This window comes from Capricornis sumatraensis, chromosome 19, assembly GCF_032405125.1.
Source record: "Capricornis sumatraensis isolate serow.1 chromosome 19, serow.2, whole genome shotgun sequence".
In the NCBI taxonomy this organism is placed as follows: Eukaryota; Metazoa; Chordata; class Mammalia; order Artiodactyla; family Bovidae; genus Capricornis; species Capricornis sumatraensis.
The window spans coordinates 76,591,507-76,616,316 of record NC_091087.1 but is presented as its reverse complement, the minus strand read 5'-3'; the positions used below and the strand labels follow the sequence as shown (position 1 = coordinate 76,616,316).

The window sequence follows — 24,810 nt, the reverse complement described above, 5'->3', positions numbered from 1 at the left end:
CTCCGTCAGAGGCGTCAGCCGCGCCCTGCCCGGCAGGTCCCAGTCTCACACCATCTGCACGGACGAGGCGGCCCCGTCACGCTTCTCAAGTCCAACTGACCTCCCTCCTCAAATCTCGAGAGCCGTGCTCACATGACTCGCCTGCGCCTCCCACGCCGGTTGTGGACTTGCTCACTGTAGGGGCACACGGGGTATTGACCCCCCACGCCGGCGATGGCCGTTCAGGCTGCTGCGGTGAGCAGACACTACCCGCCCTGGCCGTGCCTTCACCTGCCACACGGCACCTTCAGCCTGCGGGGGCTGCCGGGCCCACTCTGGGCACTCGGAACCTGGGGGAGGGGCTGCGTCAAACCGGTCTCCCAAGCTGTGGGGTCAACGTGCCCTCCTGGAGGCCCGGGGTAGGGGTTGGGGGTGGCCCGTGTCCTCGGGCAGCTCAGACATGACATCTGCTCCCCACGTCCTGGAGACTGGGGGTCCGGGTGCATGCGCGGCTGCTCTCTGGTCGTAAGAGGAGGGCCGTTCAGGCTGCTCTCCCCAGCTGCCCCATCACGGCCTCGTCTTGTGGCCTCTCGCCTACACACCCCCTGTCCCGGCGTCTCTGTGCGTCCAGACCTCCTCGTGTTAACGGCACTGGCCCTTGAAGGTGGGGTGGGACTCGCCCAGGGCTTCGTCTGAACCCAAAGGTCTCCTGGAAGGACAGTCCCCAGACAGTCACCTCCTGATGTCCCGGGACAGTGAGGAATCCGACGTGTGAACCGGTGTGGGCTGGGGGACACAGCTCAGACTCGAACGCTGACCACTCCCCGAACGGACGGAACCTCCAGACCCACGGGCCCTCGTGCGGGTTCCCTTGGGTTCTGCCCCGGCTCCCAGGGAGGCGGCGCGGCTCTGCAGGCTGTTGCCGTGAGTGACTCCACCATCTTGCCCGCTTTCCTACCGCGCTGGCGTCTTCTCACTGCACCTCATTTATTCTAGGTGCGATCACGGGCTTGCGTGCATCACGCCCGTCATCTCCTAGGTAGAGGCCATCCTTCGAGAGGGTTTCTAGGAAATGTTATTCACATGTCCTATGATTTTTGGTTCTTGGACACCATATTCTTCAATTTCACACCGTTCCTCCCAAAGTTTTGTTTTTTTTTCACTCTTTTCACTGAGGTCTTTAATCTACATGGAGCTGTTCTGTGTGTGGTGTGAGGCAGGAGCCTGACTTTACTATTTTCTCTGTGGATGCTCACCTATCCCTCAACCAGTTCTGCAAGAGCAAACCCCTTCCTTACGGGTTAAAGGCCGTCTCTGAAGATGCGTGTGTTTCTTTGTCTTCCTCTGTGTCCCAGGGGTCAATCTGTCTATATTTCTGCCAAATGCATATTGTTTTAAGGAGTATAGCTTACTTAAACATGTATCTGCTAAGCAAAACACTCCCTAAACACAAACACACCTCCTTTGTCTTTAAAATTGCTTGTCTGCTTCACATAAACTTCATAACTTGCCAAGTTCAATCCCGTCATGGAATTTTATAAAACTGAATTACATTTAGGGGGAACTGGTAACTTTGGGTCATCACAGAGCCCCGGTACCTCCTTACTCGGGTGCTTTGTGTCCTTGAGTAAGTAGGCAGCCCTTTCTCTGGTGAAAGTCGTGAGTGCCCTTTGTCCAACTGATTCATGGATAAGCTACCAGCTGCTTTTATGAATCACACTGTTTTTCTTCAAGTCTGTAAATTTTACCAGGTCTTCCAAGAATTAAGTCACATCTCACATGGAGCGTTCCAGAGATTGAAAAGATGTTTTTTAGAAATGCGCCACTGCCCATTTTACGAGGGGAACAGCACCATGGAAGCCCCCAGGGGAAGCGAGACGCACACGCTTCAGCGCCGTTGGTCCTGTGTGTCGATCTATCAGCCGACCTCCAGAACTGTCACTGGTTCAAACACCTACAGCCTCTTATATTGTCCATTCGAACAACGATCCCATCACAGATGGCAATGGTTTCTTTCGACCCAATCCGATCTGCTTTCCATGTCCAGCACCTCAAGGATAACAGTCACCTTTCTTCTTGGTTTTAGAGATAATATTTCTAGTGTGTAAGGACGGGGAGTGTACAGCAGTGAAGTCCATTTATCTTTCTGCAATGATGGAAATGTTCTATAGCTGCACTGTCTGGCGTGGTGGTCAGTAGTTACCACTTGAAATACAGCCGGCGCAAGTACAGAACTGAATTACACATTTTAACGTGGGTGCATGGATTAATCAACAGCCAAATGTAAGCTGATACATTAAAACGAGTGCAGGTCTGCAGATTTCTGGCAGGTATCCTGTAACAAGTGGTAGCCACTCAGTTGTGCCTGACTCTTTGTGACCCCATGGACTGTAGCCCTCCAGGCCCTTTAGTCCATGAAATTCTCTAGGCAAGAATGCTGTGGGTTGCCATTCCCTTCTCCAGGGGATCTTCCCAACTCAGGGTTCGAACCTGGGTCTCCCACCTTGCAGGCAGATTCTTTACCATCTGAGCCACCAGGGAAGCCTGTGGGCAGGTTGAACTTCTGCTATTTCTATATTCCTAATGCGTGTGTGTGCGCGCGCTCACGCTCTTTCGTGACTGACTCTTTGCAATCCCATGGACTGTACGTGAGCCTGCCAGGCTCCTCTGTCCACGGGATTCTCCAGGCGAAAATACTGGAGTGGGTTGCTCTCTCCTCCTCCAGGAGGTCTTCGCGGTCCAGGGGTGAAGCCCGGGTCTCTCGCGTCTCCGGCACTGGCAGGTGGCTGCTTTACCACTAGGACCGCCTGGAGGCCCACATCCCCAACAATGCCTCTTAAATTCCATCAAATGCTTCTTCTGGATACAGGATATGAATTTTCTCTTTACTCTGAATGTGATAAAAATAACTGGTACTCTAAGGTTAAATAAATCATTCACACACTCCTGAGATAACTTCTGTTCCATGAGATACTTTTGCCTTTTATCTTGTAGGGATTTTTTTTTTCTGTCATTTTCTTTAGGGGTTTCACATCTATGTCCATGAGGTCCCCACTCTTGCGCTTCCCTGGGCGCTCCCATGATTCTACTGCCCTCATAAAACGGACAGCGTCACTTTTAAAAACATCTTCTCAATCTCTGGAACACTTCATATGAGACAGAACTTAACTCTTGGAAGACCTGGTAAAATTTACAAATAAAACCATCTGGTGCTCTCTGGAGAAGAAAAGGGATTTTAATATAACTGGTCTCTCCACATTTTCTCTCTTACTAAGCCAGTTACTAAGTAATTCATATCCTTTCTAGAAAAGCTTCCGACTTATTTTTCTCTTACTGACACTGCTTATGGTGCTCTTCAGCTTCATCTCCGTCAGTTCATTCCAGGGTCGTTTCCGTTGGTCTCTCCCAGCAGCCGGCTTCCAGCTTTTGTTGATATTTAATATTGGTTTTATTTCACTAAGCTTCGGTCCTTGTGGCCTCCACTCCTCTGCTCTCCTCCCGAGCTTCGCCCTGACCTCTATAGCCTGAGCTGGGCGCTCCCACGGCAGAAGGCTCAGTCTCTCACTCTCTAACACCTGCATGCATTTAAAACGGGTCGTTCTCAGTGTTCCGCGTCAAACCCACACAACACCAACTCAGGCTCCGACAGTATAGGGCCACCCGCCGTCTTCCAAACAGGGCAGCCGCACTGCTGTGCCAGGGTTCCCTAACCCCCAAGAAGGGCGGTCTCCAACACCCGCCCAGCACTCTGCTTTCACAAGCCCTCACCACAGATGTGCTCTGAGGCTACCCACCCCCAGGCCCCTCCCTGGCCCGTCTGGCCCGGGGCCCTCCTCATCCAGAGGGTCCCAAGAAGGACTGCCCCTTCTTCTGTCCCGAGTGTGGACGCACAGAAGAACTGTTTCTGCTGTCTTTCTGCGTTTGGTGGACTCACAGCTGGTTGATGGACAGCACACTCGCCCCTTCCTGCAGCATCTCATTAGGCTGTCCAGCTGACAGGCTTTGCTCGGTGTCGGGGGAGCCACTATGTCTGGGATGCTTCGTCACTCAGTTGTGTCTGACTCACTCTGACCCCATGGACTGTAGCCCGCCAAGCTCCTCTGTCCATGGGATTTTCCAGGCAAGAGTACTGGAGTGGGCTGCCAACGCCTTCTCCGCTGAGCCAGCAGGGACCACCTTAAAGACAGGTGTGGAAGACACCTCTGCCCACGAGAAGGGGATGCCCACGATGAGCATGAAAGGGCCCCCGACACACACTCCAACCCCAGGGTCTTTATTTCTGGCTGTGCAGGCAGAGCTGAGCCTACGGGACCACTGCCAGCATGGAGAGACCCGGGGACGACACACGTCTCTGGGCTCTGGCAAAGCAGGAGCCGAGGAGTGCGTGCAGGAGTCAGCTGTGCGGGTCACAGCAGGGCTGCAGCACTGCCCGCAGCCCAGGACACCTGGACGGGCTGGGCTCCAACTGGGCTGAAGGCAGCATGAGCCCCTCAGAGCACCCCCGCCAGCAGACGGGCCCCAGGCGGCAGTGCCGAGCCCCCGGCCCTGGGGGTCTCTGTCTCTCCAGGCAACGCCTGGGGCTCAGGTTTCCGTGCGCCCTCCGGTCAGCGGGGCCCGCGGAGTGCGTCCTCACACAATGGGGCTCCCGGGCCGCTGCTCGGTGCCCATCCAGCTGGAGGGCAGGCAGGCCTCCTGGGGCTGGCCCTCACGTGGCTACCTTGCCAGATGGAGCCGCCCGTGCCCAGGACAAGGGCCTGCCTGGGTGCTGGACAGAGTCTGGAGGAAGAGGGAGGTGCCAGTGGAGGGGAGCGGAGAGAGAGGAGAGAAAGGGGAGGGGGCACCCTGGAGGAGGGTCAGGGGCGTCCTCTCTGGAGCTGACTCGAGGAGGACTCACGTGGGGCCTGGCACACAGGGTGCCGGGCCTTGGCTGGGGGGCGTAACTGAGCTCGGGGTAAGGGCCAGGGTGGATGGACGCCAGCCCTGGGACGGGAGAGCAGGGCAGCAGGGGCCTCGGGTCACTCGACACGGCCCATGCAGAGCAGAGCACGGACCGCCGGGGAAGCAGGGCTCCGCCCAGGGGTTCAAGCTACGCAGGTCCCCGAGGTCAGGGAAGGCGTGTTGGGGAGGGGTGAAGAGAGGGCCCCGGGTCCGGACACCCTCGGTTTCTGTGAGCTACAAAACCAGTGATGTTTCAGAAAGTTCAGGGAAACCTGGCTTTGCAGACGTTTTTATACACAGGCCCGTGGGACGTTTCCACAGACAAGAACGGGAGTGGACAACCCCCCAGGGGCAAGGGGAGGCCAGTCTGTCCAGCCCTCCCCAAGTCACCCGCCACAGGGAGGAGGCTGAGGGTCCACCCGAGGCCCCCCAAACCTGGCCAGCACCCGCGCCCACTCCCAGCGCAGAGTCCCAGCCCACCCGCTTCGGAGCCTGGGCTCTGAGTGCCAGAGCAGTGGGCGCTGCAGAGGGCCCAAAGCCAGTTCTCCCTAGAAGACCGGCTGCCCCCCCTCCTGTGTGGGCGCCAAGCAGACACAGGAGCCCGCGGCCCAGCCACCCACGGAGGTGGGCATACCACAGGCGTGCCCACGGAGCAGGGCGGGCACCTCCTTTAGACCAAGCTCCCCGAGCCTGGCTGCGTTCGGCTGAGGGAGACAAGGTGGGGCGGGGCCTGGACGGAGCTCCGCGGGGTCTGGGCGGAGCTCCGCGGGGTCCGAGGGCCCAGGGGCGCGAGGGGTGGAACAAGGAAACCTCCAAGGCGCTCGGCAGGCCTGGCGGTCTGGAGGCTGCTTCCACCCTGAGCAGGACTCCAGGCAGACGTGCCCAAGGCCCGCCCAGGGTCCTCACTGGGAGTCCAGCCGGGCAGCGGTGAGGACCCACGCTGGTGAGCCCCCAGGCGTCTGCTTTCAACGCTTCCTCACCCTTGGAGGGTGTAACTGCTGCAGCGGTCTGCCAACGTCCACCTCTCTCTACTGCGGTAAAACATAGGTAACGTGAAATTTACCGCCTTCAAACAGCCGGGCCCGCGGCTTCATGGCACTGTGACCCCCATCACCAACCCTGTGCCTCTTTCCCTTTGTGAAACTGGAACCCCGTCCCCCAGCCCCTCGACCCCCATTCTGCTTCTGGTCTACTAATCCGACTGTGCTAAGAACCTCGAGAGAGGATCACACACAATCGGCCTCGATGACAGGCCGCGCCACTCAGCACGCCCACCCATGCTGCGGAATGTACCAGGTCTGCCTTCCTTTTCAAGGCCGGGTCACTCCCTCCGTGTGGGCTGAGCGCGTGGCCAGGTCAGCGTCCCCGTGTGGGCCGAGTGTGTGGCCGGGTCACTCTCCCCGTGTGGGCCGAGCACGAGGCCAGGTCAGTGTCCCCGTGTGGCCTGAGCACGTGGCCGGGTCAGCGTCCCCGTGTGGGCCGAGCGTGTGGCTGGGTCACTCTCCCCGTGTGGGCCGAGCGTGTGGCCTGAGCGCGTGGCCGGGTCGGCGTCCCCGTGTGCACGTGGAGTCTTTGCTCATCCCTTCACGCAGCAACACAGCCTGGGTGGCTGTCCTCTCTCAGCTCCTGTGACCTGTGCCGCGAGGAACCCAGGGAGGGAACACTCGTGAGCACGCTGCTTTCAATCCCTCAGGACCTTCACCCCAACGTGGGACAGTGGGGCTGGGGACTGTTCCGCCCACCGATTTCCACAGGAGACGCACTGGGCCTGAGCCGAGAGCGCCGGGCGCACCCTGGTCCCTGGAGGATGGGGGCCAGGCGCCCCACCCAGGGGCTGCCCTGCTCCTCGGGACTCTAACCCTTCCTGAAATTGGAAACACGGACGTTACTGTGAGCAGACAGAGACGGACACGGCCGTGAGACGCGGCGCGGTGCCGAAGGCAACAAAGGACCGATGTCCCGGCACAGAGGCGCCCACAGAGGAGCCGCCGGGAGACAATCGGCCCACAGAGGCCGGCGACAGGGCCCAGGCAGCTCCGGGGGGGCAGGGCCCCCGCCCGCGGCACCCCGCCTCCAGGGCCAGCCGGGCCTGCGCTGACCACCCTGCCCGTCGCCCCGATGTTCAGGTGGAAAAGCTGGAGCTCCACAGAAAGTGACGAGACCTCAGCAGACACCCCCCACCAGGCACCAGGGACCCCCTCCCCGTGGCATTTGGGGGCAACCTGGTGGAGAGCAAGCTGGGGAGTCAGGACACTAAGAAGGGGGAGCTGCCTGCTAGCGAGGGGCTGTCTCCCAAGGCACCCGCCCCACACCCGAGCCCAGCACCCTGCCCACCTGCCCGCATGGTCTCCTTGGGTCCAGAACCATTCCGGTACCCTCGTTATGCTCTCTGCTGCAAACACATACAACGTGCAATCAGCCAGCCTAACCACGTCCAAGGGCACAAGCCAGTGGCCCTTGGCACGCTCCTGGTGCTGAGCGACCGTCACCCCTAATTCCAGGACCGCTTCACCAGCCCAGCGTCCCTGCCCTTCCCCACCACCCCGACCGCACAGTGGCGGCAGGTCTCTCCTGGTGGCCGTGCCTGGTCTGACGATCTGTACAAGGGGTCACACCTGCGGCCTTGGGGGCCAGCTCCTCTGCTGGGCAGCACGCCCTGTGTTCACCTACCCGGCAGGCATCAGGACACACTTGGCAGTCTGGGCAGCCACCACGAGCACGTGTGCAAGCCTGGCTCCAGCCCAGCCCCTCCTCTCAGGCAGGGACCTGCTGGCCCTGTGGGGACGCTGCATCAGGCCTTGTCACTTTCCCATTTTCAGCTGAGCTGGGTGCTCACTGCAGTGTGTGGGCTCAGGAGGCGCAGAGGGCAGGCTCATTTGTCCTGTGGCATTTGGCTGTTCAGTCGCTCACTTGGGTCTAACTGCTGTGATCCCACGGACTGCAGCACACCAGGCTTCCCTGTCCATCATCTCCCAGAGTTTCCTCAAACCCATGTCCATTGAGTCAGTGATGCCGTCCAACCATCTAATGCTCTGTCGCCCCCTTCTCCTCCTGCCTTCAATCTTTCCCACCATCAGGGTTTTTTCCAATGAGTCAGCCCTTTTGCATCAGGTGGCCGAAGTATTAGAGTTTAAGCATCAGCTCCTCCAATGAATATTCAGGGTTGATTTCCTTTAGGATGGACTGGTTTGATCTTGCTATCCACGGGACTCTCAGGAGTCTTCTCATGCCCCATGGCCTGTAGGACATTAGTTCTCTGAACAGTGATCAAACCTGTGACTCGTGCCTGGGAAGGTGGATTCTTAACCACTGGACCCTATCGGGGCTCTGAAAGACTGCCCCACTGTGTCTCGCCAGCAGCGCTCAGCTTCAGTGCAGGGCGGACCATGTGGGTCCCCGAGGCTGGTGAGTCCAGCCCCCACAGCGTGCATCCCACGAAGGACAAGGACAGTGCTTCCCAGGCTTCCAAGAAACGCCGGTGCCAGGCTGGCCTCCCAGGAGGACTCAGCCTCCAGGCGCTCAGACTAGAGCAGGCAAACTGCGGGCACCTGGGGGGCTACCTCTGTGGCCCCAAAACGGATTGACTGTGTGTAGGTGGGAGGGAAAACTAGGGGGCCTTTCGTCCCCAGGGGCTGAGCCCGTCTGCACTGTCGCTGTCCGCCCCAGTGGGGGCTGGGGCCCTGCAGCAGCCGGCAACCCCAGGCCCAGCCTGAGCCCCGTGGACTGGCCAGCCCGGGGGCAGGACAGGCCCACAGGCAGCACCCTGGGGGCTCCGGCTGCAGGCGCACACAGCTCGGCCGGGGCGGCGTGGGTGCTCCCAGGCGCTTGCTTTCAGGACAGTCCGGGCCGGGGGCCGGGAGGCTCAGGCAGTGTCCAGCTCCCTCCGCACCCTGAGCGCTGGTCGCCTGTGGCTGCCAGTTCCAGCTGGCCCAGCTTGGCCATCTCCGGTGTCCGGGCCTCAGGACGTGGCTGCTTCCTGCTAATCAGGAGAGAAGGTCAGAGGTGCCTTCTCCGCTTCCCTGCCGGCTATCGTGGGGCTGGGATGGCCTCACAGGAAGCGAGGGGCAGGCAGGCGCCTCAGCACCAAGGCCAGGGCCCGGGCAGGGGCCACCATGAGCCCCACTTCCTGCCGCAGCACAGGCTGCCCCCATGGGGGCCGGGGCACCAGGCAGCGGGTGTAAAGTCAGAGGAGCCAGGCCCAGGAAGAGCTGGCTATGGCGGGATGGCCCAGACAGGCATGGGGGCTGTGCAGAAGCCGCGTGGGCCCAGCCACCCAGAGAGAGTACCCGTGTCCACAGCCAGGAGGCCCCCAAGGGGCTGGGCAGACACCGGAACGCTGTCTCAGCACAAAGCCTGCGGCCAGCGAGCAACAAGGCCATTGGGACCCCTCCACGGGCCGTGATGACCAGAGGCCCCGGGCGTGAGGGCAAAGGGGCCCTGTCAGGAAGAGCCTGCGCCCAGCACGTCCATGCAGGCAAGCAGCGTCTTGGGGGAACGGCACAGTCAGCAAGGGACGTGGGTGCAGAGGTCGGCAGGGCGCCTCAGGCACCTCAGGGCTGGATCAGCAGCGCAAGCGGCCACCTCCAGGTAGGAAGACTCAGTGGGGACCGCGGGCCCAGCAGGCCAGGAGCGCTGCCTGCACCGGCTGAAGCCAACGGCCGCCTCCAGCCGTGTGTTCAGAACCTGCCTGTACCATACCCCGGGGGGACCTCCCACGGGGGCGGTGACGGGGGCCCGCGTCCCAGCCCCTTCAGCACCCAGCTTCCCCAGGGCTCAGAGCGACGACCCTGGGCTTCCCCACCATCCAGGCACGACCCAGGCCACCCCAGCGAGGACCCACAGCCGGCTCTGGGGACCAGGCAGCACGGTCCTCGGTGACAGGCTCCCCAGAGAACGGCAGCGTGTGCAGACGAGCGGCCGCTGTGGGCCCCGCCCCCACTTCAGCCCCCGCCTCAGGCCCCGCCCCCGCCTCAGGCCCCGCCCCCGCCTCAGGCGGCTCCCAGGAGGGGCGACCCTGCCCTGCCGGCTCTGGGGCGTGGCTGTCTGGGGTGGTCAGAGGGCTCCAGGTCAGATGAGAAGGGGTCGGAGAGCCACAGGGCAGGGCAGGGGCCCAGGCCTCTCTGACGTCTCACAGCAGCTGGTCCTCACACCCGACAGGCGCGGGTCCAGGCTGGGGGCACACCCGGCCCCTCCCAGCACACACAGCTGCGGCCCCCTGCCCAGGGGCTCCAGGCGCCGCCAGAACACTGGGGCTGCAGACTCTGGTTCCCCCCAGATCCCCGTGAGGCTACATGACGCTGTCAGGAGAAAGGACTTCTGGGGATGATGAGGGCAGAGGGTGGGGCCCTGGTGAAGGGGGTCAGCGCCCTGGTAGAGGGACCGCATGGGGCTCCTTCGAGACCCCCCTATGAGGACAACAACAGAGAGACACACTGTACCAACCTGCGGGCGCCGTGGCCTTGGGCCTCCAGCCCCCAGAGCCTGAGAACTAGGGGCCTGGGGTCCAAGCCCAGTGTCCTGAGAACTAGGGGTCTGGGGTCCAAGCCCAGTGTCCTGAGAACTAGGGGCCTGGGGTCCAAGCCCCAGAGCCTGAGAACTAGGGGCCTGGGGGCCAAGCCGTATGTCGGGGTGCTTCGCTGAGCTGACGGTGGACATGGGGCGCGAGTCTCCTGGGAGGACTTTCCCTCTGCCCCAAGCAGGCAGGTGTGCCCAGGACTGAGCTCACTCAGGAGTCACGGCCCCGGCTTGGTGGGGGCGGGGGCGGGGGCAGGGGGTGTCACCAGGCTGTGGTCCAGCAGGACGCTGAGCCCGGAACCCACGCCCAGAGCTTCCCTACCCACACCTCCTCCCTCCTGTGCCCCGAGGCTCCTGCTGAGACGCCTCCCCGGGAGCCCAGTAGGCCCCCACCAAGGGCTGGGCGTGGCGTCCACTGGGCCCCCCACAGCCGCCCGGGGGCTCGGCAAAGACAGGGCTTCCGCTCAGGGGCACCCCTGGGCCCTGGGAGTCCCCGCCTGGCCCTCGCAGTCGGGGCCGGCACTGGACACCGCAGGGCTCAGCCCTGTCCAGGAAGGGGCTAGAGACGGAGGAGGACGCAGGGCGTCCCGAGTGGCAATCACACGAGAGCTCCTCCCACAGGAGCCGGGCAGACACCGGGTCCCAAGGAGGAGGAGGCGACAGGATGGCAGCAGGCCCCCCGCAGCCAGACTCCGGAAAGGGAACTCCCAGCAGCCGGAGCACACGCCGCCCGCAGGGGAGCCGCTGGTGGGCGGCCTATCACAAGCTCAGCAGAGCTGCCCCAGGGTCCCCCGTCCCAGGGTGCAGGGCCAGAGCATGTCAGCTGGAGGGGGAGGGCGTGTGGAGGCTGATCTCTTGTGAGGGGGGTCTGGGACCAGGCCAGGGGGGGCAGGGTACTTACCACACTGTAAGGTCCCCCGTGCTCGGGAGGGACCAGCAGGAGAGAAGGGCACTGCGGGCTCCCGCCCAGCGGCCAACAGGGAGTCGGAGGCAGGCAGGGGGCGGCCCGTCCCTACCGTGACCTGAGCTGAAGAGACGCCCACGCGGTGGGCCCAGGGCCCCGCAGATGCCCGCAGCACCCTGCACCGCCCGGCCCCAGGAGGCACCGTGCCTCCACCTCCGCTCAGACCCCTGCAGTGGACCCATCGTCAGCCCGCGTGCCCTCCTCAGGCCCCTCCTGGGGCTCCCACTCCCGGGCTCCACACCTGAGACACGGAGCACGGCCCCAGCTGGCCATGCAGGTCTGAGACACAGACGTCCAGCCCCCTGGCTTCCCGGGGACCCCTCCTCCCTGGACCGACAGCTCATAGCCCCAGCCTCGCTCCATCACTGCTGGGAAGCAGGGCCACCCGAAGAGAGTGGCTTTTCACAAGAGGTTCCCAGTACCCCCATCACGGCACCCCCCCACTGGCCCCCCAGGGCCCCCATCACGGCACCCCTCATTGCTCCCTCCTGGCCCCTCATCACGGCACCCTGTCCCCCCACTGCCCCACCAGGGCCCCCATCACGGCATCCCCCCATCACTCCCCCCAGGGCCCCCATCACAACACACCCCTCATTGCTCTCCCCCAGGACCCCCATCACGGCACACCTCCCCATTGCTCCCTCCTGGCCCCCCATCACAGCCCCCCAGCCCCCCACTGTGCCCCCAGGGCCCGCATCACGGCACCCCCCATTGCCCCCCAGGAACTCATCTCCCCATTGCTCCCCCCGGGCCCCCCCATCACGGCACTCCGGCCCCCACTTCCACCCCCCACGGCACTCTCCCCTGCCCCGTCCCCTCCGCGCAGTCCGCCGCACCAGCCCTCCTGGAACCATTCGGCCCCGCCGTGCGGCACAACTGCCCTCTGCCCCAACGTGTCCTGGCACCCCAGATCCCCTTTCTCAGCCACGCCTCTACCCTGCGTCTGGGAGGGGGACAGCCTGTAAGGGTTGAAGCCAGGGGAGAGCAGGGTCACTGAGCAGGGCCAGCCCCAGGCTCAGCTGCTTCTCACCATAGACCCAGGGTCAGCCCGAGGCCCCCGCGCGCCTGGCACCAAGCCACCACTGTTATCTGCTCGTGGGTCCCACCTCACGGCCCGTCCCCCACAGAGGGGCCCCGGGAGCCCGCGCGGCTTCACGACAAGCTCCCCTTTCCCACTGCAGGGGCCCTGCCCTGCTCCATGAGCCTGCGTCTCCCCGTGAGATGGGCACTGGGTGCGCCTACTCCTTGGGAACGAACCCAGAGAACGCAGCGCGGACCCGCAGGCTCGTCCTCAGCAAGGCACGCCAGGCTTTGCTGCTCACCTGGGCTGCAGCTGTAGGGAGGCGCTGCAGGGGTGTCCCCCAGCCCACCTGGACCTCACGCAGCTACGGAGAAGCCCTCAGGGCGAGCGTGGGCTCTGCCTCCACTTGTCTGCCCGCAGCGGTCCCCAGGAGGTGCCCAGGCCCCAGAGCCCCAGGGGTCTGCATCACAGAAGCCCAGCCAGGGGGTCCGCACACCCTTGACACCCCCAGACGCCCAGCGTCCCTCCTGGACCACCAGCCAACCCGGTTCCAGGACGTCCAGACACCGCAGGCAAACCTCCAACGTCGATGGAGTTGCCGCGCCAGCCACAGGGACGTGGGGGGGGGAGGGTCGCATCAGAGCCGGGGGGTGCAGCCTGTAGCCGTGCCAGGCCCCCCACAAACCACGGCACCTCCCAGAGGCCTGGCCAGCACCCCGCCACTCTGCAGCACGCACAGGCCTGGAGCCAGGCCGCCTGACGGGGGTGGGGGTGAGGTCAGCCTGCGCACCCCCGGCCGAGCCCTGGAGGAGCCTGCTGCACCGAGCCTCACTGACCCGCCAGGGCTGCGTCGCGCCCCCTGAAGAAGACTCTGTGTTCTCTCTCCTCCAAAAGGGAACTGGAAAGTGCTCTCCTCAAAAGTCTGACCGACACGTCTCCTCTTTATTCCCATCGCAAATAACCTAACAGGAAACCCCACTGGGCCCCCAAGGAGCCGTCTCCTCCACGTGAGGACGGCTGTTCTGTGCTCCCATCGGGCTGAGAGGACCCACAGGATGGGGCGCCCCAGCCCCCGGCAACCGTCCCAAGCAGCGGCTGGTGTGGCCTCTGCAGATGGAGCACTGGCCACTGGCTGAGCCAAGCCCGAGGCCCTGGGGAGGGCGGCCAGCTTTCTCTCCGGGGAGCTGGTGCCCAGGAGGAGGCTGTGAGAGGGACCGAGGTCGGGAAAGCCGGGCTCACCATGGGTTCCCTACGGACTTGCTTCTCTGCTGACAGAGGCAGGGGGGGGGGGGGGTCCTCCCTCTGTGCCAGCTTCTCCCCTGGAATGACCTACACCATCACCCCAAAGCCGGCACGGCACTGCGGCTGCAGTGACCCCAATATGGCCCCGAGGGTGCAGCAGCCCCCCCCCCAACTCAGTCACTCACTAACAGACCCCTGAAGCCTTCCATGACACCCCCACCCCGGCCAGGCCTCGGCCGGCAGTAACGGGCCCAGACGCCCTCCGCCGTCTCAGGCATCAGCGCCAGACCCTCGGCCTTTCCCGAGCCCCCAGCGCCCAGAAGCCTCCCGGGGGCTCATTCGGAGTGGAGCCCCACCACCAGCTGCCACGTGGGCCCCGCTCCACCCTCACTCCTCGGGGGGGCCGGCCGGTGCATGCCCCAGCGCCGCGTGGACAGCCATGGCATTTGTGAGCGTGCTCCACACACAGCTCGCCTCCCACCAGAGCCGGGCCGGTGGGAGGGCACACGGTTCACTGGTGACTGTGGTCCACTTACCTGCCAAAGCGTGGCAGCCCTTGGCCCACGGCGCAACCAGACGGAGCAGAACGTCTGGAGCCCAAGCTGAGGCCCCAGAATGCAAACTGGGACAGAAAAGCCCATCCTATCCCCTTGCATGCAAAGGCAGAAAGGCGCAGACTGGCCGCCGCCCAACAGAAGATACGGCACCATCGCCTCGAGGGTGGCTGCAGGGCTGGGCAGCGAGGCTCTGGGAAGGGACGGGGCCCGAGGTCCCAGCTGCTGTGGGTCCACGGCTCCTCACTAAGGGCCTCCCCGTGGGGGCGTCACCACTGTCCAGATGGGGACGCGTGCCCCACAGACAAAGCAGGCAGGGACAAAGGAGCCCAGTGCCAACAGGAGGCAGTACGCGGCCTGTTCAGGTGGCTCAGGGCAGAGGCAGCCGGAACCCAGGCCACCGAAGCTCACAGCCACGTCTGGGCAAAGGGCAGTGCCTCTGAGGGGCACCCCGCGTACAGCGCTCTGCCTTCAGGGGCAGCGACGCCCGAGCCCACACAGCTCTGCTCAGGCCTCCTGTGCACACACGACTGCCCCTGCTGGGCGGGAGTCACCCCACGGAAGCTGGAAACAGAGCCGGCATGGGAGACCGCTCGGCTGAGAGACCGGCACGTCTGCCCGAGCAGAAGAGGCCAGGCCAGGGCGCCCCACTCTGTGCCGGCCACTGGGGGCCCTCGCTGCTGGAGACCTGAGCCTCTCCTGCAGACCTCACGAGTCCCAGCCCCTCTGCTGCTTCCCCACGCCCCGCCAGTGGGACAAAGGTGCAGGCCACCAGGAGGACCCCTCCTGAGAACAGCTGGGGGCAGCCCCACAGCAAGGGAGGCACCGTGGCCTGGCTGGGGAGAGGACGGAAGGCCGGTGGGGCAGCGGGGACCGGCCAGCTGCCGCGGGCCCGACAGGAAGGAGGGCAGGCGCGCCCAGTGCACAGCGTCCCCGTCACCGTGCAGCTCCAGGCGCCGCCAGGACCCAAACTGGCCTGACCGTGCAGGAGACCCTGGACCTTGGCCTGACCTCCAAGGGGGAGAAAGACCAGCCCAGCAGAGCGGCTGCTGCGTGCCCGCCGCACTGAGGGGCTCCCGGAGGACATGCACCTCTCACCCCGGGGGCACGGCAGCGGGCAGGGGCCACATGGGGCACACAGAGCTTCACTAGAAACCCTGTTTCACAGGCATGGAGGTCCTCGCAACGCGTCCTGGGCCTCCGCAAAGGCCCCCGGCCGAGGCCGCTTCGGGGCAGAACGGGACTCAGCTTCCAGAGACACCCATGCTATTCTGGGGCCGCTCTCGGCCACTGTCGGGCACCAGGCACAGATGCTGGGAGAAGCCAGGGGCTCACGTACTCACCGCCCTCCGTATCCTGGAGCCCAAAATACCCAGGGCCGGCAGGAACAGCTGTGAGCCAATTCCCACCGAAGCCGGAAGCCCAGGGGCCGGACTGCAACGTCCAACGGGCCCAGGCTGTGCCCGCAGGGGCCACGCCGGGCCGGTGGGGTCTGGGTGGGCAGCAGTGCCAGGACACGGCCTCAGAGGGTCCCGTCCTGCCGCCCACCTGCCCGAGCACCCCTACCTCGGTGGCCACGGGTCACTCTGGCCACAGCAAGTGACGCTCAGGCTCCCAAGGGATCCCCAAGACCCGATCTAGAGCCTCCACATGCAGAGACCCCCCACTCTCCAGACTGCTCTCTGAGGCAGACCCCGGCCCCGCCCACCTGCACAAGGCCCCCCTCACCCACCGCGCTGGGGGTAGGGGAGCCAGGGTTGATGCCTGGATCCTGGGAAGACAGGAAGGGCAGTGTGCCCGTGAGCAGGGCCCAAGCAGCTGACTGCCCATCGCAAAGCGTCACGGGAGACACCACCTGCCCCAAGCAGCTGCCTCCTTCCACACTCACCCTCAAAGGCAGCACTTCTCAGCACTGAGCCCACCTTGCCACCTGCTGGGGGAGCAGCCCACCGCCCAGGTGTGCGCGGGGCCTGGCACTGCCATCGTGGGGGCAGGAAAGGCGGTGACTGTGGCAAGGGGTCGGGCCTCCCCCAAGACCCATCCGCAGGCCTAGACGGCTGAGGCCAGATGCCCCGGTCTCCCCTCAGTGCAGCTTGCACCTCTTGAGAGCCCCAAAAGCCCAGCCCACTCTCAACCCCGACCTGCCCTCCCCACCCCACCCACATCCAAACCCCCTCAGCCTCCAGCTAAATCCACCCCCACCAAACAGATCCACGGCCTCCCAGGAACTCCAAACTCGGCCTCATGCTCAGCCACAGGCACCTGCCCAGCACCGCTCCATCATGGCTCTGCCTGCAAAGGGGACAGCCCATCCCACCCGCGCGCAGGCCGTCCTGCAGGCTGGGGTGCCAAGCAGCGCGGACACGTTTCCACAGGGAGGAGGGCTGAGGACTGGCTGCTGAAACAGGGAGGCGCACAGCCTGCCTGGCGGCCCGTCTGTGATGCCAGAGGAAAGGGCAACCGCACGCCCACCGGGTCCAGAGGCAAAGCGAGAGCTGGGGAGAGGAGAGCGCCTGAGGACTTCCCGGGACTCGTGAGAACCACCCACCCAGAGCCCAGTGACCCCCAGCTCAGGAGAACCACCCGCCCCAGAGATCAGTGAGCCCAACTCAGGAGAACCACCTGCCCCAGAGCCCAGTGACCCCAACTCAAGAAAACCACCCTCCCAGAGCCCAGTGACCCCCAACTCAGGAAAACCACCACCCAGAGCCCAGAGCCCAGGGACCCCAACTCAGGAAAACCACCCACCCAGAGCCCATAGCCCAATGACCCCAACTCAGGAAAACCACCTACCCCAGAGCCCAGAGCCCAGTGACCCCAACTCAGGAGAACCACCGCCCAGAGCCCAGAGCCCAGGGACCCCAACTCAGGAGAACCACCCACCCCAGAGACCAGAGCCCAGTGACCCCAACTCAGGAGAACCACCTGCCCCAGAGCCCAGAGCCCAATGACCCCAACTCAGGAAAACCACCGCCCAGAGCCCAGGGACCCCAACTCAGGAGAACCACCTGCCTTAGAGCCCAGAGCCCAGTGACCCCAACTCAGGAGAACCACCTGCCCCAGAGCCCAATGACCCCAACTCAGGAAAACCACCACCCAGAGCCCAGAGCTCAGTGACCCCAACTCAGGAGAACCACCCACCCAGAGCCCAGAGCCCAGTGACCCCAACTCAGGAGAACCACCTGCCCCAGAGCCCAGAGCCCAGTGACCCCAACTCAGGAGAACCACCTGCCCCAGAGCCCAATGACCCCAACTCAGGAAAACCACCACCCAGAGCCCAGAGCTCAGTGACCCCAACTCAGGAGAACCACCCACCCAGAGCTCAGAGCCCAGTGACCCCAACTCAGGAGAACCACCTGCCCCAGACCCCAGAGCCCAATGACCCCAACTCAGGAAAACCACCACCCAGAGCCCAGAGCCCAGTGACCCCAACTCAGGAGAACCACCCACTCAGAGCCCAGAGCCCAGTGACCCCAACTCAGGAGAACCACCGCCCAGAGCCCAGAGCCCAGGGACCCCAACTCAGGAGAACCACCGCCCAGAGCCCAGGGACCCCAACTCAGGAAAACCACCTGCCCCAGAGCCCAGAGACCCCAACTCAGGAAAACCACCCACCCAGAGCCCAGAGACCCCAACTCAGGAAAACCACCGCCCAGAGCCCAGAGCCCAGAGCCCACTGACCCCAACTCAGGAGAACCACCGCCCAGACCCCAGAGCCCACTGACCCCAGCTCAGGCACACAAGAGAACTGCCCCCCCCCCACACCCCGGACACCAAAGAGGTGGCTGCAGAGCCACCAGGGAGGAGGACAGACCTTCGAGCCAGGCATGCGCGACTGACGCTGGCCTCACGAGAGCCCAACTGAGAGCCAACCTGGGGAGACGCCGCCAGGGACCCCGGAGCCGGCAGGACACCCCAGGACAGCGGAGAACGCCTCAGACACACTGAAAGAACAATGAGCCGTCCCCAGGCCCTCACTAAAGAGAACCCTAAAGATGCGCTTTCAGACAGAAGGAGGAGGGAGAATGGGGATTCCCTGGTAGCTCAGCTGGTAAAGAACTGGCCTGCAGTGCAGGAGACCCCGGTTCTATTCCTGGGCCGGGAAGATCCCCTGGAGAAAGGAGAGGCCGCCCACGCCAGTGTTCTGGCCTGGAGAACCCCTTGGACTGCATAGCCCATGACGCTGCACGGAGTCAGACACAACTGAGCAACTTTCACTTCACACTTCCGAGATGCAAAAGGGATTTAAAAAGCGGTGAGTTTTGAGATTAATCAAGTATTACCAACAGAAACAGAGAAGGCGATGGCACCCTACTCCAGTACTCTTGCCTGGAAAACCCCATGGACGGAAAAGCCTGGTAGGCTACAGTCCATGGGGTTGCTAAGAGTCAGACATGACTGAGCGACCGCACTTTCACTTTTCACTTTCATGAACTGGAGAAGGAAATGGCAACCCACTCCAGTGTTCTTGCCTGGAGAAGCCCAGGAACGGCGGAGCCTGGTGGGCTGTCGTCTATGGGGTCGCACAGAGTCGGACACGACTGAAGCGACCTAGCAGCAACAATAGAAAGTAATAACAATAATCTCACACGGGCTCAAAAAGATGTCAAAATGCTCTAAACAAAAGCACGCAAACGTGAACGTGACAGGTCAGAACACTGTGGTCTAAGGTCCCTCTGCTGTTCAGGAAAACAATTTACAGGCACCTCTGAAACACAACAGCAGGCATGCGATGTACACGGTAACCACGAAAGGGACAGAAACAGGGGCAAGTTTCACACTGATAAGAAACGGGAGATGCACAGTAAGCTACGACGGAAAGAGAAGCTTAGGGGAAAAAAGGGCACTACGGACAAAGACGCAGGGGTAGGCACGGGCCCAACCGCCAGCAACTTAGACAAGCAGCAACGGACTGAACGTCCTGATTAAAGGGTAAAGACTGTCAGATCGAACGAAAATGAAATCTAGATGGTGCCAAATAAAAAGCACACAGCCAGCGTGCGAGGACTCAGGAAAGCTTAAAGAGACAAGGCGGGAGAGACACACAGGCAGGCAACGTGCGAGGACACAGGAAAGCTTAGAGACACAAGGCGGGAGACACGCAGGCGGGCAACGTGCGAGGACACAGGAAAGCTTAGAGACACAAGGCAGGAGACACGCAGGCGGGCATCTCCCACGGACAGCTGAGCGCGGCGCCACCGCCGAGTCTCCCAGGAGGAGAAGCTCCGCTGGGTGCCGAGTCAGCCGTGAGCACTCGGGGCCAGTGACTCCACAGGGCTGCGATCTGAAGACAGAGCTCCAGGGGGAACGGACAGCCCCCTCCAGGCTCGGAGACCGGTCCCTGCTTCCCAAGTAGACAAGAAAGGTAACAAGCCTTGAAGACACTATAAGCCGAGCATGACCCACAGGGACAGGCATCAAACGTGGCACCACCAAGTGCCAAACACACGGCCCTCTTCAGGACAAGCAGAACACACACGAACGCTGGCTTCAAACGGAGCCCCAGAGCAAGTCCTGAAACGCCCTACGGACCTGGGGTCACCCTGACCACCCTCTGTGACCACAACACAACCAAGTCAGAAACAATCAAAAGAGAAGAAACAAATGCAGCGATGGAAAGATAAGAGAAGAAAGTCTGGATACAAAGAAACTTTGAGATATCCCACCGTGTTAAAGAAGGAAAAACAGAAAATTTTTTAAAAGATTTTAAACTCAACAACTCTACGCATAAAAGCTTGTGAAATGCAGTCAAAACATTACTTATTTTGCAGCTTTAAAATTTTACAAAAGGGACTTCCCTGGTTATCCGGTTAAGAACCCACCTACCAGTGCAGGGGACACCGGCTTGATCTCTGGTCTGGGAAGACGCCACATGCTGCGGGGCCACTAAGCCCGCACTCGGTGCCAGGAGAGACCACTGCAGGGAGGCGCCCGCCCGCCGCGGTGCAGAGGAGCCCCGCACACCCCAACCAGGGAAGCCCGCGCAGCGACCAGGGCCCAGTGCGACCACCAGGGCCCAGTGCGGCCAAAGGCAAATGAATACTCGAGTGATCAGAAACCAAGCACGGAAGGCAAGAAGGGGGAGGGGCTGGGAGTGCACCTTAAAGAGATGGGAGCACGCGCACGTGACAGAGACGAAGAGCGTGGACGGAAAGGAAGGTGTGAGTGTCCATTAAAAAACACACCTGATGGACCCCTGGTGAGATGCACCCGCGCGTGGACGCCCACCCACACGGCCAACGGAAGGGACCGGAACGGGAGAGCTCCACAGGCCCTGCAGGCATTCTTTTAGAAAAAGAACATTTGGAACAACTTTTTGCCAATCAAGTTGAAAATCGGGAAAAAATGGACAAATTCACAGAAAGATGTGTTTCTAAAGCTAACTGAAAGGCAGGGATGGGGGTTCTGCAGACATTAAAGCAGCCAAGTCAGGAGCCACCCCCGGCCCAAAGCAACCTGGAGTCAGGCCCCCTGACCGCACCCTCACCATCGCCCGGACGTTCAGAGAGCAAACAGCTCCTGCTTCACACAGACACATGGTGGGGCAGCTCACTCTGCAGGTGTCTTGGCATCAAAATCGGATAAGGGCAGCGGATGAGCAGATTACAGACCCCAGGCAGAGATGCGAGGTCCTGGGCAAAGTCTGATCCCATCTACCTGCCTGCGGGAAGGGGACCAGGGCACCACCACGCTAGCACGCTGCTATGTTTCCAAGAGGGAGAGGCAGGTTTAATGCTGGAAGACCCACATCGGCAGGGAAAGGAGCAGGACGAGGTCTGGCTCTGAGAGTTTGATCACACCCAGCGCCCGCACGCTACATGCGCCTGGCGCGCCCCCGCGGAGAAACCCCAGCACAGCCTCCAACGTGGCTGAAGGTGAAAAGGCGGGGGAACACAGGATCTGCACAGAATGCCGGGTGGGGGACGCCTGGGGCGCGGGGCCCACAGCGCAGCCACGGCCCGGGCAACCGGCACTCGCCCAGCCGCAGGCTGCAGCGGGCCCAGCACGCAGACGCCAAAGCTCGCGCTCCAGCTGCAGCCCCTTCCGGAAGGTGAGCCAGGCGAGGGCGCCGACAGGAGGGGCCACAGGAACGCGAGCGCTCAGTAAGCCTGCAGAGAGATCTGACCCTGTGAGACCTCAACAGGACAGAACATTAGGGGGCAAGTGCAAGGGTTCAAAATGCCCCAGACCGGTGGGTGGGGGTGTGGCAGGAGGCTGCTCAGAGGATCCCCGCGGAAGCAGGGGCAGTGGGACACCAAGGCTGAGGGTCACTGCAGGGGGTGCAGTCTGCGCCCCCAAGGAAATGCAGGAAACCGAGCCTGCCTCTGTCGCAGCCCCGCGGGCCTGGCAGCAGCTCCCAGGGAGAGCAGAGAGCTCTCCCAACAGCCCCGGGGAGGACAGACCACAGGACAAGACCAAGGCCAACACCAGGAGCACCTTGGGTGGCACCATGGCCTTGCAGAGAAGAGGGTGCTTCCAACACAGCGCTGAAAAGGAATTACTGGCCCTTAAAAACCCACTGAGGCTCAAGTCGGGGGATAAAGCAGGAGGAAAAAACTGGCAAGAGAGATGAACAAGAATTTCGCTGACGGAGAAGTACAAGGGGCCTACATCAGTAATCAGAGAAATTCAAATTAGAACCACAATACCATTTCACACCCACCAGATTGGCAGTGATTAAAAGTCAGGCAGTGCTGGCAAGAATGCAGAGCAATGGGGACGCCAGTGGGGGTGAGCTGGCACAGCCGCTCTGGGAAGCCTCCTGGTAGTAACACCGAGCAAACGCTCCCCCCAAACGCCACTGCCAGTGCGAGAAGGCCCAGGAGTGGGTTCATCACCAGTCCAACTGGGGGCTGGCCACAGCGCCGAGACAGAGCGGAGACGGACCGCTGCCTCATGGGGCACGGGGGGCAGGGCAGGCAGGTTGTTCTGTGGGTATGGGGCCCAGCGGCCGTAGGGTGGGTGGGCGCAGAGCACCCCTGCCCGTCCCGGCGCGGCCCTCCCCATGGGTGCTGCCAGCCCCACTGCCCCCCTGGAGCAGGCCTCCAGGCAGAGCTGTGGAACTCCAACCCCTGGCGCTGCCTAGCCCCCACCCCCTATCCCGCCCCTCCCCGCACACACACAGCAGGGTGGGCGTCCTAGACCAGCTCCATGCCCCAGACCCCCCCGCCTCCCCTTCCTCACTATGGTTAAAACCTCAGTGGTCTTCTCAGAGCCCCAGGAGGCTGCACTCCTAGTTCTGGGGGGAGGGAGGGTGTATGTACGCGCCAGGAGGGGGGCATCTGTGCCCCCAGGGAGAGCAAGAGGTCTGGCGGGGGGCGGGTGCCGACAATGACAGCAGAGAGAAGAAACACTGGAGGGGGGGTTCCAGCATGACCCAACACTGGGCCCAATGCCAAAACGGGAGAGAGGAGGGTGGAGACCAGGCCTGGGCAGGTGAGACCTCCCAAAGAGGAGGCACGCAGGCAGACGTCCTGCGAACACCCCAACCTCCCAGAGGCCCACAGAGGCTGGGAAGCACCCAGCCTTCCACTGGGCACAGCCACACCCTGAGCTGCGGCCCCGCGCTTGGGAGGGCACCCCGGCACCTCTGCGTGCCCAGCACCTGCCCTGCACACCTGTTGAAGGCGCCGCAGCAGAGCGCGCCCCCTCCACACACATGGCCACGTCCTCTGGTCCCGCCAGAGGTCTCCCCAGGGAGAGCTCTTCCTGGCTGCCTGCCCGCAGCCATCGTGGCCTGGTGTCCACTGCAGAACTAGGCCCTGGCATGACTCTTGTCTCTCTCCCCCTCAGCCTGGGAGCTTCCTCAGGAAGGACCACTGATTGGGAAAAAAACCCACAGAGCTTCCAGCTGTCAGGAGAAGCAGGGGCTGGCCACAGCGCTGCCCCATGGGTGAGCCTCCTCCAGCTATACTGCTGGGGACAGGACGCTTCCGCACCAAGTGAAGAGGGCAGCGTCTCTGGCGATGGCCTGATGCAAGGAGCAGTGTTTATGTCCAGGAAAGTCCCCAAATTACAAAGCACAGGGCAAACAGAAAGGGCGGACACTCCCGCCAGCAGGACAGAGGGGTAGCCCCAGACCCTCAGAAGGACGAAGGTCGAAGCAGTACAGCTGCGGTCCGAGATGTGCGTGTCCTCTGCACACTGCGTGCCCCCTGCACACTGCGTGCCCCGAGAGCGACTCCCAGGCCCCTCAGGCGTGACAGTGTGGCCGGACGCAAAAGGAAATGTATGGTACCCGGTGGAGAGAGGAGATGCCACACCCTAAGTCAACTCCACCGACACCGCATCGGTAGGCAGGTGCAAGGATGCCGGGCGTGCGCGAGACAGGTGAGAGCCCGCCAGAGCCCGGGGGACCACGCGGGGCCTCAGAGAGCCGGCGCCGCTTCCTCGGCTGCACTGGACCAAAACCTCAGGGACCATCCACGCGTCTGGGCTCGCGCGCAGAGAAGGCGCGCGCCCGACGTGGGGCGCCAAGGCCACGGCCCGGGGTGGGGATCCCGGAGCGGACGGCCCCCAGGGCAGGCCCCCGGTGGGGGTCCCGGGGTGGTCGGTCCCAAGCGGGGACCCCAGGGTGGACGGGCCCGGTGCACGGCCCGCGGGGCGGGCCCGGTGTGCAGGTCCCGGGAGGCCGGGCGAGGGTGCAGGCCCGGGCGGGGGCCCGGGCGCGAGGTCCCCGGGGGCCGGTCCCAGAGGCCGGCAGGTGCGCGCGGGAACAAAGCGGCGGGCGGGCGGCGTACCTGGGCACGCAGCTGGGGCTGGAGCCGTCCACCTCCCAGGTGGCGAACAGGTTCATGGGCACCGGCGTGTTGAGCGCGGCGGGCGCGCCGGCCAGGCCCAGGCGGCCCCGCTCGGCCATGGCGCCGGCCCCCGCCGCTCCCTCGGCGGCCTGGGCTGCGGCCGGGCCGCGGACGCGCGGCGGGCGGGCGGGCTGGCCAGGCGCGCGGAGGGCGGCGGCGCGGTCACATGGCTGCCGGGCGGCGGGGCCGGCCGGGCGGGCGTCGGACAGGCCCGCGGGCGGCGACCAGGCTGCGGCCGCCCCGCCCCGCCCCGCGCGCGCGCGCGCGTCCGCCGCGCGCGCCCGCCCCCGGCCGCGCCGCCGCCGCCCATTGGCTGGGCGCGCGCGCTCTCGCCGACTCGTGCCCAATCACGGCCCGCGGAGGGCTCACCGGAAGTGAGGTTCGCGCGCCCCCTCCCGCCGGCGACCCAGGAGGCGCCCCCCACCCGCCGCGGCCCGCGGGAGCGCGCCCCCGCGCCTGCGCACTGGCCCCGCCCAGAGCGCCGCGCCCCGCCCCTCGGGGGCGGCAGGGAGGGGCTGGAGGGACCCCAGGGTCTTCCCGCGACCCTGAGCCCCGCAGCCCCCGCCCCGGCCTCCGCGAGTCCCCGACCCCCAGAGCTATGCATCCCCGAGTCTGCTCGCTCCCACGCGCTCCCCGCGTCCCCTGACCCCCCCTTTCCTGGCCGTGCCCCGTGTCCTCGGCCCCGACTGCCTGGACCACCCGCCAGGCCCGCGCGGCCCTGGAGTCCTCCGGAGGCTCTCCCACCCCGCGAACCCGCCTTGTGCCGCCGGGGTCCCCTCGCGCCCTCCCCCCGTCCTG

General features: G+C 63.8%; 1 protein-coding gene across 5 annotated transcripts in view; it reads right to left on the bottom strand.

Annotated features, from left to right (window-relative positions):
• PACS2 (phosphofurin acidic cluster sorting protein 2) overlaps nt 1-24,071 on the bottom strand; it is a 60,880-nt gene extending 36,809 nt beyond the window's left edge. For 3 of the 5 annotated variants that reach the window (XR_011146316.1, XM_068991583.1, XM_068991581.1), the window contains exon 1: nt 23,953-24,071. Coding sequence is in view for 4 of the 5 variants with exons in the window: in XM_068991583.1 (XP_068847684.1) it covers nt 23,953-24,071 (119 nt within the window). In the remaining variant the exon portion in view is untranslated. The remainder of the gene's footprint in view (nt 1-23,952) is intronic. The other 2 variants (XM_068991584.1, XM_068991585.1) reach the window with 1 other exon arrangement.
• Between the last annotated feature and the right edge of the window lie 739 nt (nt 24,072-24,810).